The sequence below is a fragment of the Babylonia areolata genome, chromosome 24, assembly GCF_041734735.1.
Source record: "Babylonia areolata isolate BAREFJ2019XMU chromosome 24, ASM4173473v1, whole genome shotgun sequence".
NCBI classification, from domain to species: domain Eukaryota; kingdom Metazoa; phylum Mollusca; class Gastropoda; order Neogastropoda; family Buccinidae; genus Babylonia; species Babylonia areolata.
In genome coordinates this window covers 33,036,621-33,050,870 of record NC_134899.1, presented here as the reverse complement: position 1 = coordinate 33,050,870, position 14,250 = coordinate 33,036,621, and the positions used below count along the sequence as shown (strand labels likewise).

The 14,250-nt window shown below is 42.7% G+C and overlaps 1 protein-coding gene across 1 annotated transcript in view; it reads right to left on the bottom strand.

Moving 5' to 3' along the window:
- The window catches only part of LOC143298614 (transient receptor potential cation channel subfamily M member-like 2), a 90,198-nt gene that overhangs the window by 15,733 nt on the left and 60,215 nt on the right, over nucleotides 1-14,250 (bottom strand). Inside the window, exons 18-25 of the mRNA XM_076611494.1 lie at nucleotides 13,476-13,657; nucleotides 12,082-12,227; nucleotides 6,581-6,631; nucleotides 6,230-6,247; nucleotides 5,346-5,466; nucleotides 3,012-3,148; nucleotides 1,618-1,720; nucleotides 255-459 (exon numbers count right to left, since the gene is read on the bottom strand). Of these exons, the coding sequence (XP_076467609.1) occupies nucleotides 255-459; nucleotides 1,618-1,720; nucleotides 3,012-3,148; nucleotides 5,346-5,466; nucleotides 6,230-6,247; nucleotides 6,581-6,631; nucleotides 12,082-12,227; nucleotides 13,476-13,657 (963 nt within the window). The remainder of the gene's footprint in view (nucleotides 1-254; nucleotides 460-1,617; nucleotides 1,721-3,011; nucleotides 3,149-5,345; nucleotides 5,467-6,229; nucleotides 6,248-6,580; nucleotides 6,632-12,081; nucleotides 12,228-13,475; nucleotides 13,658-14,250) is intronic.

The following is a 14,250-nucleotide window of genomic DNA, read 5'->3' as shown; positions in this document are numbered from 1 at the left end:
AAAAAAAAAGGTCATTGTTCAGGATATAAAATGAAAAGAAGGTGACACTTACCACTATTTTGTCTCTTGTTTGGTCTTAGAAATCAAACGTTGTCCTATTGCTTGTCGTGTAACTAATTATCAGAGATTCTGAGAAATAATATCCGAGAAAATTGTTCTCAATATACTGTTGTAAAGCTGAAATCACCAAACTAACCAGTCAGATAGTATAATTTACTTGTCAATCATCCAACTGTTCAATAAAACAGACGTACTCTCAGTTCACTGTTGGTGCACGAGGACAACCTGATCACAATCCTGTAAATGAGCTGGCCAATCCACTTGAGGATGAAGAAGATGTAGCAGAGAATGGTGAAGGGTGGGGGAAACACAAGACGCTCCTCAAAGTCCACAACCATCACATAACGCTGGTATCGCCAGATCTCCATTGATTCATTATACACCTTGGATGTGGTCCCCCTGGTTACCAAAAAATGAACAAAAATATATTCCAACAATTGCAACAATGAAAGTGGTCATTATCTTCGGTAGATCTGCCGTCTCTAAATCACGGTTGATTTTTTTGTGCGTGTGCAATATTTCACATTTGTTTATGTACATGGTCACATTTGAAAATACAGCCACAACAATATAAAACTTGTACACAAACTCATGGTCTAATTTTGTCTCTTCAAGGTAGTGTTTTCATATGCCAATTGCTTTAACACGATGGGCTTGTATGAATCAACTGTGCTGGAAAATTGCATAAGAACCAGCAAAATAACATGAAGTAACTGAATAGTTAAACCTTTACACAAGTCTGATGATTGGCTGAGGCAACATGAAGGTTATTGGTATCGTGTTGGTCCTCTGTATATGTCTGTTTCCCAGGTTCACACACACACAAAAGTCTGACTTTTTTTTCACTTTAAGTGTCATTTTTTTGCACAGGCTTTTTAGCACCACTTTGGGTATAGCTAATCATGCTTGTCACAGATGACACATTAATATTTTGGCAGCAAACATATGTTATGATTAGCAATGGTTTTGTTGTTTTGGGTCCAAGAAAGACGCCATGTTGTTTATTTAATGAAAGCTGGATTTTGAATGGAAAATTGTTTGTTTTTTGTTTGTTTGTTTGTTTGTTTGTTTTAAAACGTGATTTGATATCCGGGGATGACAGAACATGGCCTTTTGCTGTACAACGGCTGTGGTAATGGCATGCTGGTTGTGAATGTAAACATTCGGACGGAGTGTTGAAGTGTGGTGAAGATGTGATTGGCTGGAGGTAGAAGAAGAGTGTAATGTGTTGACGAAAATGTTTTGATGCGATCAACTGGAGCTGGGAGGAAATGAATGGAGATGACTGAAGAGATGAGTGATGGTCGACAGGAAAATGCTTTAAATTGAGGTTTCACCGTGTGGAGCAAATTCTGGATCGGACTGTGTCACTTTATATTCAAGTGATGTGGCAGAGATTTTTCCTTTTCATTTTTTCTCGGCGTGTCGTGGTGCGTGGCTCTTTTCAGCTGGACATGTGTGATGGTTCCTGAGTTGTGGTGATTTTCGTTGGAGTGAAACCTGTGATGTTTTTAAAAGATTAACCAACCGGACCCAGTGACGGTATATTTTGGATACCGTGTGTACAGGGAGGTGCGCACACTGACTTCAATTGATTTAGATTCATTCAAAGCTGACCCACTGACCAGTCTCTTTCCTTCCAACAGCACATTTCGAATATCTGTTGAGATGCCTATCTGAAACTGCGTAGAATCAGTTATATCCACCACTATCTCTCAACTGATGCCACCAAAACGCTTGTATGTGATTTTGTTCTCCCAAGATTGGATTACTACAATTCTGTTTTGGCCGGCCTTCCCAAATATCTGTTAGACTTCAACAAATTCAGGACAACGCTGCCATACTCATTTAACAGAGCTTCTAGATTTGACCATGCTTCTCCTCTCCTTCTTGCCTGTTTCTGATAGAATAGAGTATAAGCTATCCACTCTGACATTTTCTGCAGTCAACGGATCTGGCCCAAAGTATCTTTCTGAACTCCTCCATATCTATACTCCGTCTCGCCAGTTCCGTTCTTCGACGTCTCGGGGTACCTTCCGTCAGAAGTAAGACATACGGACACAGATCATCTTGTTTTCAATCGCCAAAGACGTGGAGCAAGCTCCCTGCTAAACTCCGTCATTCTGACTCCCCAGCCTCTTTTCAAATCTGGTCTCAAAACTCACATCTTCCCTTAGCAATACGTTAGGTTGTGGCAGGCCCACTTCTTTGCGAAGGGAATGCGTGTACATATATACATGCATGTGTATGAATGTATATTTGTGTGTGTTCATATGTTTGACCGGTCGGGCACACGCGCACATGTGTGTGTGTGTGTGTGTGTGTGTGGGTGTGTGTGTGCGTGTGTGTGTGTGTGTGTGTGTGTGTGTGTGTGTCTGTGTGCGTGTGTGTGTGTGTGTGTGTGTGTGTGTGTGTGTGTGCGTGCGTACGAGAGAAACATGGGAGGGGAACGACCACAATTTCTCGCAATCCCACGATTTCTCCCGAAGTGAGAGAAGTCGTGGGGGCGCCCCCCACGATTTCTCTCAAAGTGACAGAAATCGTCGGATTGCGAGATATCGTGGGCTTTACATTGTCCGCCGTTGTGATAACTATTTGTGCCTCAATAGCAGAACCAAGGAGCTCATAATCGACTTCAGGAAGAAACAGACACCATTCATCCCCATTTCTGTTATGGGTAAAGTGGTTGAAATCGCTGAATAATACAAATATCTTGGCACCATCCTGGACAACAAACTAAACTGGGCAGACAACACCACTGCACTGGTGAAGAGCGACCAGCAACGTTTTCACTTTTTAAAGAAACTGCAATCGTTCAGAGTCAACTCCGCCATCTTGCGGATGTTTTATGGTAGCACAGTGCAGAGTGTTACAACTTTTCATAGTTACGCTGTTGTTGTTTTTTTCAACAGCCTGAGAGAGGTGGATGCTGGCAGGCTGACCAAACTCACCCGCATAGCGAGGGATGCGATCGGGTCTGACGTGACTGGTCTCGGGGCACTTTATGAAAAGAAAGTGGTAAAACATTTGCGTGCCACCCTTACTGACCCATCGCATCCCCTGCACTCCGAACTGAGGGCCCACAAGTCTGTAAGGGACACATCAGGAAGACAACTGAGCGTCAGGACAAAGACTGACATACTCGTCAAATCCTTTCTTCCAAGTGTCATCAGACTCTCAGACTGTTCAACCAGGAAATCAGTCAGTGACGGAACAGAAATGGTGTAAGCGGGCAGCCGGGTGTCGGACGGCAAAAGTGGATGTGTGGGGTAAAGGGGTAAAATCTTTTCATGCATCACGATATTGACTTTTATTTGGTGTGCTGTTGTGTGTGTGCGTGTGTGTGTGCGTATGCGCGTGCATGGGAGCATGTGCATGTATGTGGGAAGGGGGGGGGGGGGGGGGGGGGGGGGGGGGGCGTGTGGGAGCGTGTGCATGCGTGTGTGTGTGTGTGTGTGTGTTGTTTTTTTTTGTTTTTGTTTTTTTGTTGTTTTGTGTGTGTGTTGTGTGTGTGTGTGTGTGTGTGTGATTTATAGAGTGTGTACTTTTTGTGTGGAAATGGGCTTGAAATGTTTGGATGAAGCAGGCGTGTCTAATAAATATAGCAGAAAGCAAGTCTTTCATTATTCTATTGTTGTTTTTTTAAGCTGTAAAGGTGCTTTGTGACCATAACTAGCTGTGATGTTGATATTTATATATTCTAAGCTTATGATGATTTGATTTATGAATGAAAGTACCAATTTTGTTTTTATTTTATTTTATTTCATTTATTTATTTCTGGTTGAATTCATTATAGATTAGTTTATCATTTTATTCTATCAATTCATTAACTTTTTTCTGCATGTTCTTTTTTCCTGGATGCGTTTGCACTATGAGTGGGTTGGGTTGGATGAGCGTGCTGTGCTGGCACCACGTGGGAGGTGGTGGTGGCGGGGGGCCGGGTGGCTAATTTGTTGGGCACTGGCAGAGGAATAAGAAAGAGAAAGAAATTAGTTCAATTTTGTATTATCATGGATATTTATCATTGAATGTGCGTGAATGTTTTATGTTTTTCGTGCAGCTGAAAGACACTTTTCAATGTTCTATGGACAATTAAAGTTGTATAGTGTATCTTGTTACATCCACACAGACACAGACACAGACACACACAGACACAGACAGACAGACAGACAGACACAGACAGACAGACAGACAGACAGACACACACACACACACACACAGGCTTCAGAGACTTAGATGCAAAGAAAATTGCTTTCTCTGATGCTTAATTTCAAATGGTGACAACAGACTCATTTCATTGTGAATAGTTATCAAAGTCCAATTCAATGACAACTGAAACTTCTGGAAACTGTATATAATTTCTCTTATTTTAGAAGAAGAACCTGAACAAATCTACAGATACTTGAGGGAGAATGATGTTTACAATCCACACACACACACACACACACACACACACACACACATACACACAAATATATATATATATATTTTTTTTTTAAATACATATATCAGTCTATCTATCTATATCTGTATCTTCCTGCGGAAGGATCATATTTAAAATAATGTCTGGGTTTGCTCCTCCATGTCTAAAACAACGATTCGTTACAAGCACTATCCGCTGAGATCATGGTACCGCTGCCTAGACCTGATTTATTTAAATCTAGTCTCACTTACCTGGTGGATGTCTCTGGAACAACATTTTATCTAGTTTCAATGTTCATACAACTCTCAATGTTTTCAAAAAAGGGTGTCATGACTATCTGATGGAAAACTTCGCTAATTCTATACAGAAATTAAGTATCTGATGGAAAAGTTTGCTATTTCTGTCTATGAATTAAGAAACTCGTCTTTCTCCCTCCCTCCCTCTGTGTCTCTGCTTGTCTGTATGTCTGTCTGTCTCTCTGTGTCTCTTTGTCTCTCTTTCTTTTATCTACATTTTCTCCGCGCATATACGTTATTCTAAAAGTATTTTTGCGTTTACGTTTGTATCATTTCCATGTTGTTCTTTCCATGATTTGTAATGCATGTGATGCTTTGATTTTTTTTCTTCTTTTCTCGTTTGATGTTATGTGATGCTATTTGCAATTCATTTGTTTACATTTTCCCCCAATTTACTCCTTCTGGGGGCTGGATGAAAAAAAGCATTGTTACTTATTCTATTACCCTCAGAAATGAAATTTATATATATATATATATATATATATATATATATATATATATATATATAAACACTCCTTCAGATAACATGCAGACAATTCAAAGTAAATTATAAATGTAACACTTACGCAAATATGCCATACAGCAGACCGGTGAAGACGAGCTTGGCACTCAGAAGGTACGGTACCAAGACCACGTAATTCAACAGGCTCTTATGCGGACAGTTGTTTAGGTATCGTTCGATTGTTTCTGCCAACATACTACCGTCATTGTTTATCAGTCCACAAACCGATGTGTAAACCTTGCAAGACAGGCAAATCCTTTTATGGCTCAAATGTGTTTCCTAGTGATTTAGAAGCAACAATGAAACCATGGGGAGCGGGTGTGTGCATGTGTGTGTGAGGGGGAGGGGACATATGGGTTGGAATTGTTGGGTGGGAAGTGGGGGTGAGGTTATCTACAGTATTCATTAAATAAAAGGCACTTCGTTTTTACATCTGTATGTCACTATTCGTATATATTTACCAGGGTTCATGCTTTAGCAATGAGATGAACTGGACACAGAACTGAATGTAGAGTCAACTTTGCATCATCTCTTCTTCATCTCTGCAAATTGATATTTCACTGCACTGACTGTTCGTATATCTTCTTTCTCCCCATGATTAACTTTGCGGTAACTGCTGTTGTAGCCGTGTTGCTGTGGTTGGGTTTCTTGTGTGTGTGTTTTTCTTTTCTTTTTTTTTCTTTTCTTTTTTTGTTGTTGTTGCTTTTTTCTTATCTTTTCTTTCTTTTTTCTTTTTTTTTCTCTACCTTTCCTCTCTAAGAATATCATTATATTTCAGTGTTGCATTTTTTTGTGTTCTGTAAAGTCCACTATAATATTTCGATGCTGCATGATAATTGTTTTATATCAAACACAATGTATTTAAACTGAAAATTATAACTACTCTCTCGACCTCCAGAACCACAACCACACACAGACATATGCAAAGATTCACTCAGATTAACTTACCATTTTCGTACTTTATACCTGAAAAGAGACCCCAAAATGTTTTTACTTCAATCTCATCAGCCACATAGATTTTATATGTATTGCAAAAAATGAAGAAAACAAAACAAAACACACACACACATTCCACAAACACACACATATGCATACTGTGATATACCACACATACACACACACATCAATGTATATACACAAATGAACAAGTACTCCATGCACACATGTAAGTGCTTGCACCCACATGCACATACATCCCCAGATAAGCAGACACAAAAATATATATATGCCCCCATTCACTCATCTATACACACACCTACACGCACGCACTCACACATACTGACACACACACACACTTACCACTGCAATATGTGACCTGATCATCGTCATAGTAACTTGAACAGTGAAAACCTGCACACATACAAAACACACACATACACACAAACAGAACAGCACAATAACGTTTGTCCTGATGTGTTCCTGTCACCGTTGTATAAATGCATTCAAATCTTCAAAATATTTATTGACAACAGCTTTGGCATCTGAACCCTTCCTGGACCTGACTAATGAGAATTAAGTAAACAATTTTGTTCTTGATAGGAGCTGAGACAATAAAAAAAAATCTATATATACTTTTTCTAGCAATTTGGATGAAAATTTAAAAACCTAGATAGGTCTATGATTTTTCAGACAATTATGATTCAGAGATGGTTTCGTGATAAGTGGACGTACGACAGCATATTTGAATAACTTTCAGGAAGACAACCAGACAATAAGGAAGAATTGATAACAGGGGTAATATGGGAGCAGAACATCAATGCATTCAGTTTCAGTTTTTCAAGGCTTCACTGCGTGCGTTTGGACAAATCCATATATGCTACACCACATCTGCAAGGCAGATGCCTGACCAGCAGCATAACCCGACGCGCTTTGTCAGGCCTTGAGAGCATGCATATAAATTTGTGTACCTATCAGAGTGAATTTCTGCTACAGAATTTTGCCAGAGGACAACACTTTCATTGCCATGGGTTCTTTTCAGTGCGCCAGATGAATGCTGCACGCAGGACCTCGGTTTACCATCTCATCCGAATGACGAGACGCTCAGTTTGATTTTCCACTCAAACTGCGGAGAAAGGGTGAAAGTGGAATTCAAACCCTGACCCTCACGGATTTCGGACAAGCGCTGACACATTTTCTTCAAAAACATCCTTTTGTGATCAGCTGGAAACAGTGCAAAGCAAGACTACTGTTCTCGCGTTCTTTAGCAGCTGAAGAAGGAGGCACAACAGAGTCCAGCACCACATGAATTCATGATATTTCACCAGTGAAGAAGTCTGAACATTTCTGAGGGACTTCATGCACAGAAAATACTGTAAGGAGAAGAGTGTTTTTCAGTCTTCTGGGTAGGTTATTTGTAACACTGAACAACTGTTTGGCTGTGGTGCATGTTAGTATTTTCGACAAGTAAATGATCGACAGTGCATTGTCAACAATGTCAGCAATTCAATTTCTAGCAGCCTGGAAACTTTTACAATTAACAAACTAGTGGCAGCATGCTAGTGCCTCTCAGCCCATCAAGATTAGTCAAATCTAAAATCTGTTGATGTAAAGATTTTCGTTCTCTGATGTTAATGATCCAGCAAGAAGATATACAACCAACAGTGAGCATGCATGCACTTGTATACACGCACACACACACACACACACACACACACATATGCACATATATCAACACACATACACACACTCTCTCGGAATTCCTCAGTCAATACAAACACGACTGTAACGAAAACCTCTAACATCGAGACCATTTTAAAGAATACTATAAATTCAAATATTCATTACAGCCAGAAAACGACTGGAACGAAAACCTGGAACATAGAGAACATTTAAAAGAATATAATAAATTCAAATCTTTATTGCGGCCAGAAAATACCTTTGAGATATCACAAAAGCTCAATTCTGAGTGGTTTTGGTCAAGTTTTGTCTTGGTGTAAATGATCTAAATAATTAATACCTTTTTTTACACACATAAAAAAATGTATGTTCTGTGAAGACCTTGAAACTGAAGTTTATTTATTTATCAAATAACCAGTATATGCTCAACTATTAGAACAGTGGACAGTCAAAAAAAAAACATTTTTCTGAACAATGACAAGTGTATTACAAGACATTTTTGTCATGTTTATTTACAGTATTTCTCCCCCTAGGATTACGTTTAACCTAACATACTTACTGTGACTATCTGGTGCAGACTCTGGCAGGGGGGTGTGTCCTGTGAAAACTACTACCTCGCTAAAGGGAAGAAAATGAAAGTATATGCAGTTAGTCATCCTCCTCCCCCCTCCCCCCACCCCCAGTATATTACCTTCCCTGTGCTTGCCTATTGAGCGCCCTCTTCTGACGGCATTTAGCACTGAGCAGCAAAGCATACAGAAAAGAGTAGTGGGGAGGATGGGAGAGTGTCTATCGTGGGCCTCGGTATATATCAGATTAAACGTAATTTTAGGAAAAACAATTTCCTTCTAATTACACATTCTAGACCGTGACCCACTGGTGCTGACTGGCATGATAAGGACAGTTGGCTCACCTATTTTCTAAATGCGGAGATTGGTTGCTGGCGTCCCCTTGAGCCGTCGTTCCGAAGGTTTGAGACATACCTCAGGTAGAAATTGATGAAGGTGTTCCAGTAGGCAGCATCCATAATATCCTGGAGCGGCCTGGAGTATTTAAAGGTTAGTGAAGAGTACTAGGATCTGATTCCATGAGCTCTGGTCAAAGAGGAATCCGGTTTCAACCATGTTTGTGCGTAAGCACCTCTAACTTCACTATCAATCAACGTCTTGGCAATATCACGAGAATGGTCAAGGTTCCAACTAATGAAAAAGCATCGTCTGGACGAGAGAAAAGGTGGCAACATCTTAAGGTAGACACGCAGGACCCTGGCTGGGCAGAGAGATCGGTCCTCATCATATGGGGCAAGGATGGAGGATAGACGCTTTCTGAAAATGACGGGAGAATGTGTGTCTGGGGTTTGGATTTTGGCCAGAAAGTCTGGGAGGAATCTGAGGGGGACAGATCCGTCCTGTTCAAAAACAATGTCTAGTGGGAGGCCACTGCGGGCGCGGACCTTACTACATCTCCTGCCAGAGACTGGGGAGATGAGGAAGAGTGTTTTCATTGCAAGAAGTTTGAGAGGGGCATTATCAAGAGGCTCGAAGGGAGCTTTGCGTTGGTATTGTAGGAAAAGGTATAGTTTCCATGAAGGCATCTTATCTGGCTTGTTCGCATGTGTAAGGGAAGCCCCGCTCATTACTGCCCAAAAAGGGGGTCGTCTGGGAAAGAGGGGTCATCCAACTGTCGAACTGATTACAGCCTGATGACCTATGACCGCCGAAGGAGAGAGGCCCTCAGAGGATGAAAAAAAAGGCAAGGAAGTTCGCGAGATCCATGCTGGAAGGGTTATTGTGATCTACTAGGTGTGAGAGCCATCGGTTCCAGAGCGTCGAGTACAGGCCTTGTATCCCTTAATGGCAGGACATACAGACGAGGTCAGCTGTAAGGTGAGAGGCACCTAGTGCCGACAGACTGCCGCACAGCAGCGTGGCATGTAGGTTGAGGACCTCCGGATTCCCGTGAGGGATGCCCGATAGGGGATGAACTAGTGACAATCTTCCTAAGTGAAAACCGAGAGGTGGAGTGTGAATGAGCTGAAGTAGGTCTGGGAACCATGGCTGAGATGGCCAGTGTGGCGTCATGAGAATTAGAGCTGCGTGTTCTAGCCTTGCATTTCCAGTACTTTTCCTGTGATGGGAAGGGGAGGGGAGTTTGCTCCAACTAACTGACAGTGCGTCCATGGCCTAGGCTTGTGGGTTCGAGACTGCGGTGATATGCAGAAGTTTACTTTAGTGGCAAAGAAGTCCATGTGTGGTCTGTGCCACTGGTCCCATATTGGTTAGAGTGTTTAGTGTGGGAGGGTCCATTCAGTCTGAATGACAGCGTTATGCCTGCTGAGGTAGTCTGCTAGAATGTTCAGCTTGCCCCGGACATGGCGTGCTGTTAGGATGTGATTCTTTTCGTTGATTTGTCTTCTGCATTAAGTACTATCCAACCTCATCTGATGACTAAGAAACTCCTGTCCTACAATGTTTGCCCTCAAATAGTTCTCTGGATCATCAACTTTCTTGTGAATAGATCTCAGTCTGACAGATTTCAACAAGTTCTCTCATCTGTAAATTATACTTCCGCTGGTTCCCCTCAAGGCACTGACTTATCACCTGTCTTATTCACTTTATACACAAATGACGGTACTGACACTGACAAAACCCCTTTAATAAAATATTATGATGATTCTGCACTACAAGATCTATCACATTTTTTTTACAATAATAAATTATTTACTTTGACCGTGTAAAGGCTTTTGCATCCTGGTGCGAAGAAAACTATGCAGACCTGAATGTGCAAAAAACTAATGAAATGCTGACTGATTTTATAAGGAATCCATCCACTGTGTCAGACCTTTTTATTCGTGATGTGAAAGTTGAGCGTGTGAATGAGTACAGATATCTCGGGGCAAATGTTGACATAAACTTAAATTTTACCACTAATACCCATCTTATTTATTAAAAAAAAAAAGTCAGTCCAGAATTTATTGTTTACCAACGCTAAGAAGTCTCAGTATCAGTGATAAAGTATTACAGAATTTTTACAGATGTTTTATTGAATCAGTATTAACGTTCTCTTTTATATGTTGGTGTAAAAGCTGACAGCTCCAGGACTGGTCGCCACCCACCGGAAGTCTAGGGGACAACAAAAATCCGCCAGTAGAAGGTGGAGGAAAGGGCAGAGACTTCCTCTATGGCTTGTTTAACTATCAAAGAAAGACCAAAGGGTTTAACTCTTGCAGGGCCGACTGTGCTTTGGGGACTCTGGGAGGTGGGAAGCTGGTAGGAGAGAGAGTAATAGGTGCCTTGAAAGAGAGCCAAGGCAGGCATAACCCTGACCCTATCATCCAAATGACCCAATCGCATGCAGATAGGGGTAGGGTTGACTACGCTGGCAAGTGCCTGAGGAGGCTCCCTGCCAAGTATGACGGCGCAAGTGGTGGGTGAAGAGCAGGAAAAATTCATTGGGGGTGACCATTTTTGGGTTTGGCTCCTGGCCTATGGTGTGGCTGCGCCATGTATGGCTGTTGCTTTTGCATACACACGTACGTATGCCATGTATCCAAGAAGGGCTGGGCCTCACGCCCTGTTTGTGGGTGCAACTCCTTGTGAAAAGGTGTGTGGGGGACAACACACAGTCTGGTGTGTGTGTGCATCGTGGCATGTTGTGTAGAAGAGCTGAGAACAAGATCTCGACTGAGTTCAGCCTGATACTTGATGGTTGAGAGAAGGGCACCTTCACCAAATAGAGATCTCTCTGTGGGGGGTAACATCCTGAGGAAGGCTTGATCTGAGCGAATTCTTATGATGCAGGAGGAGGTGAGTACCAAGGTGTGTTCAGGTCTGGAAGAGCGTCTCCCTAAAAGGTCCACAGCCACACATTCCATGGGTGTGTACTGTTGTGAGATATCCTGGACTCGCACGGGTACCACCAAAGCGAGGAGTTCCAGGATGTCTGTATAGGGCATGTCCATAATGATCTGCTGATATGGATTAGTCACCCATGTTGGACCGTCATCTGCAGAAAAGGCAGTGTAGGTGGTACGGTCTGTGGAAGAGTGGCCCTGCTGCAAGCTGGAGTGGGTACTAAAAGCAGTAAAAGAGGAGGCCGATGGAGGTGGGTGGTGGGTAGAGCAGATGTGGATGGAGTGGTAGCAGGAAAGAAAGTAGCGCACAATCTTTTTAGCAAAGCAAGACCTTGCAGCTTGGAGGTTTCCTGGGGCTGCTGACGGACAGTGTGCATGAGATCAGCAGGTGCTGAAGCAGAAGAGAGAGGCCCATCCCCAAAGGAGCGTTGGGGAGCCGGGATAGCACTTGTGGCAGTAGCAGAGGGCCATGCCGGTCTGAGGAAGGTAACCGCAGGGTATTGCAGGAGCTGTGTTGCGTCCCTATGCGCCGTAATGACTGGCAAGGGGAGACGTGCATTTTATATACTGCACCCATCCCCTCGTGGGGCCTCATGCGGTCCAAGGGACCACTTCAGAAACCACAGAGGGTTGCGGAAGCGGGACTAGGTCCCTTTGCGCTGTAGTTGTTGGCGAAGGGTCCGAATATTTTGTCAGAGAGGACCCTACGTCCGTGTGTATATTGTGTAATAGAATAGAGACAGAACAAGACGGGTCGGGCCCTGCTAACTGGCATAGTCGAGAATGGTTAATATGGTTAGTTCGATCTGACGCGACCTGGGAATATTTGACCGAGGAAGGATCGAAAGATACTGCACCAACCTGGTTTTGACGAGTGACGGTCGGAAATGACGTTGGAGGCGGTGTGGTTAGTGGCGGAGGGTGTGTATGGGGGGGAGGTGAAAGAGGAGGAACAGTGGTGTTTGCAGTGGCCGAAAGAGCCAGGCCTGTGTGTCCTCAGGAGCAATGGCGATCTTGACTTAATCTTTACCTGTTCGCCCAAAGTAGCGAGATTATCCTGTGTCTTGTTCGAAAACATGACGATATACAAAGCAAGAGCGTCAGAGAAACGATAGACAGTAAGAAAATGCAAAAAAGACTTAGTCACTTGGGTGCACAGGCCAGGGATTGAAGATGGCTGCTGGATGAAGAGGGCGCTCTATAGGTACGCAGAGAGGAGGTAATATACTGGTGGGGGCGGGGGGGCGGGGGGTGGGGGGGGTGGGGGGGGGGCGAGGGGGGAAGAAACTTACTAGTTGCATCTACTTTCGTTTTCTCCCCTTTAAGTGCGATAGTCGCTTGCACAGGACAGGGAATCAGACCCCTGTCAGAGTCTGCACCAGTGGGTCAAGGTACAGAATGTGTAATCACGGATACTTTCAATTTCAAAGAGGCATTATTGTAAAAGTTAATGTTTTTTTAGGCTAATTCAAAATTTTGTAATCAACTTACCAAGCAACTTTTTACGTGCAAATTTACTGAATCTGGCTATTCCTTAGTTTGTCATGTCATTATTTTATGAATATGTGTTTTCAAGGGGAGAGGCGGATTGCCTTTGCATTAAATTTCCCAAGTTTCTTCAGTTTCCCGGTTTCTTTCACTATTTCTCTCTCTTTCTGCCTATTTTCTCCCGTCCTTTTATTAACCATCAATTTTAATGAACAGACATTAAACTGAAGAACAAACATATCACCTTCCAGGTCATCAATCTTGGTCAGAAACAGGCCAAATATGGCTCTTGAAAGCGCTTCTCGAACTGAAGGAATGCCGAAAGTATCGCTGGGATATAAGACGGCGTGAATCGCAACTCCCCCAGCCACTATCGGCAAGATACACGTTCGCAACCAGATGACGAAATCCCTCTTTGTCTGAAACAACACATGCCATCTAGTTCATGGTTAACCTTAAGATCCCCACCTAAGCCATTCAGGAACGGTGAATAATTCACTCCCCTGCCACTGCCATGAAAGCCGTTCCTAAACAGCGGTTACATATCTCCGTCTGGGAATTATTTTATTGGTAGCTTTAGATTCGCCGAGGTTCCTTTGACTCTAATAATAACTTGGAAACCCCCTTCGTCACCGAGGAGTAAGTTTTATCTAGTGATTTTACTGGCTGACTGGACCATGTGCGAGCAAGTAAAGTGGTGACTGGTCCAAGCTGAGCGGTAGCAAAACTAAACGTCACGACACAGATCTTGCCGCTGCTCAATGAAAAATGGAATGAATGTTTAAAGAAGACAAAGATTAACTACAATCTGATGATTCTTTGGAAGAGGGATGTAAGGAATATCAGCCACCAATTTTTGCTCTTGACCCACAGAGCAGAACATAGGTCAACATTGCAAACAGAACATACTGTGAATGGCTTTAAAAGTGAAGACAGGCCTGTGATAGGTAGGGGTAGTGGTGGGAGAGGGATCATTTCAAAGCATGCGAGCAAAGCTAGGCACAAGGTGGAG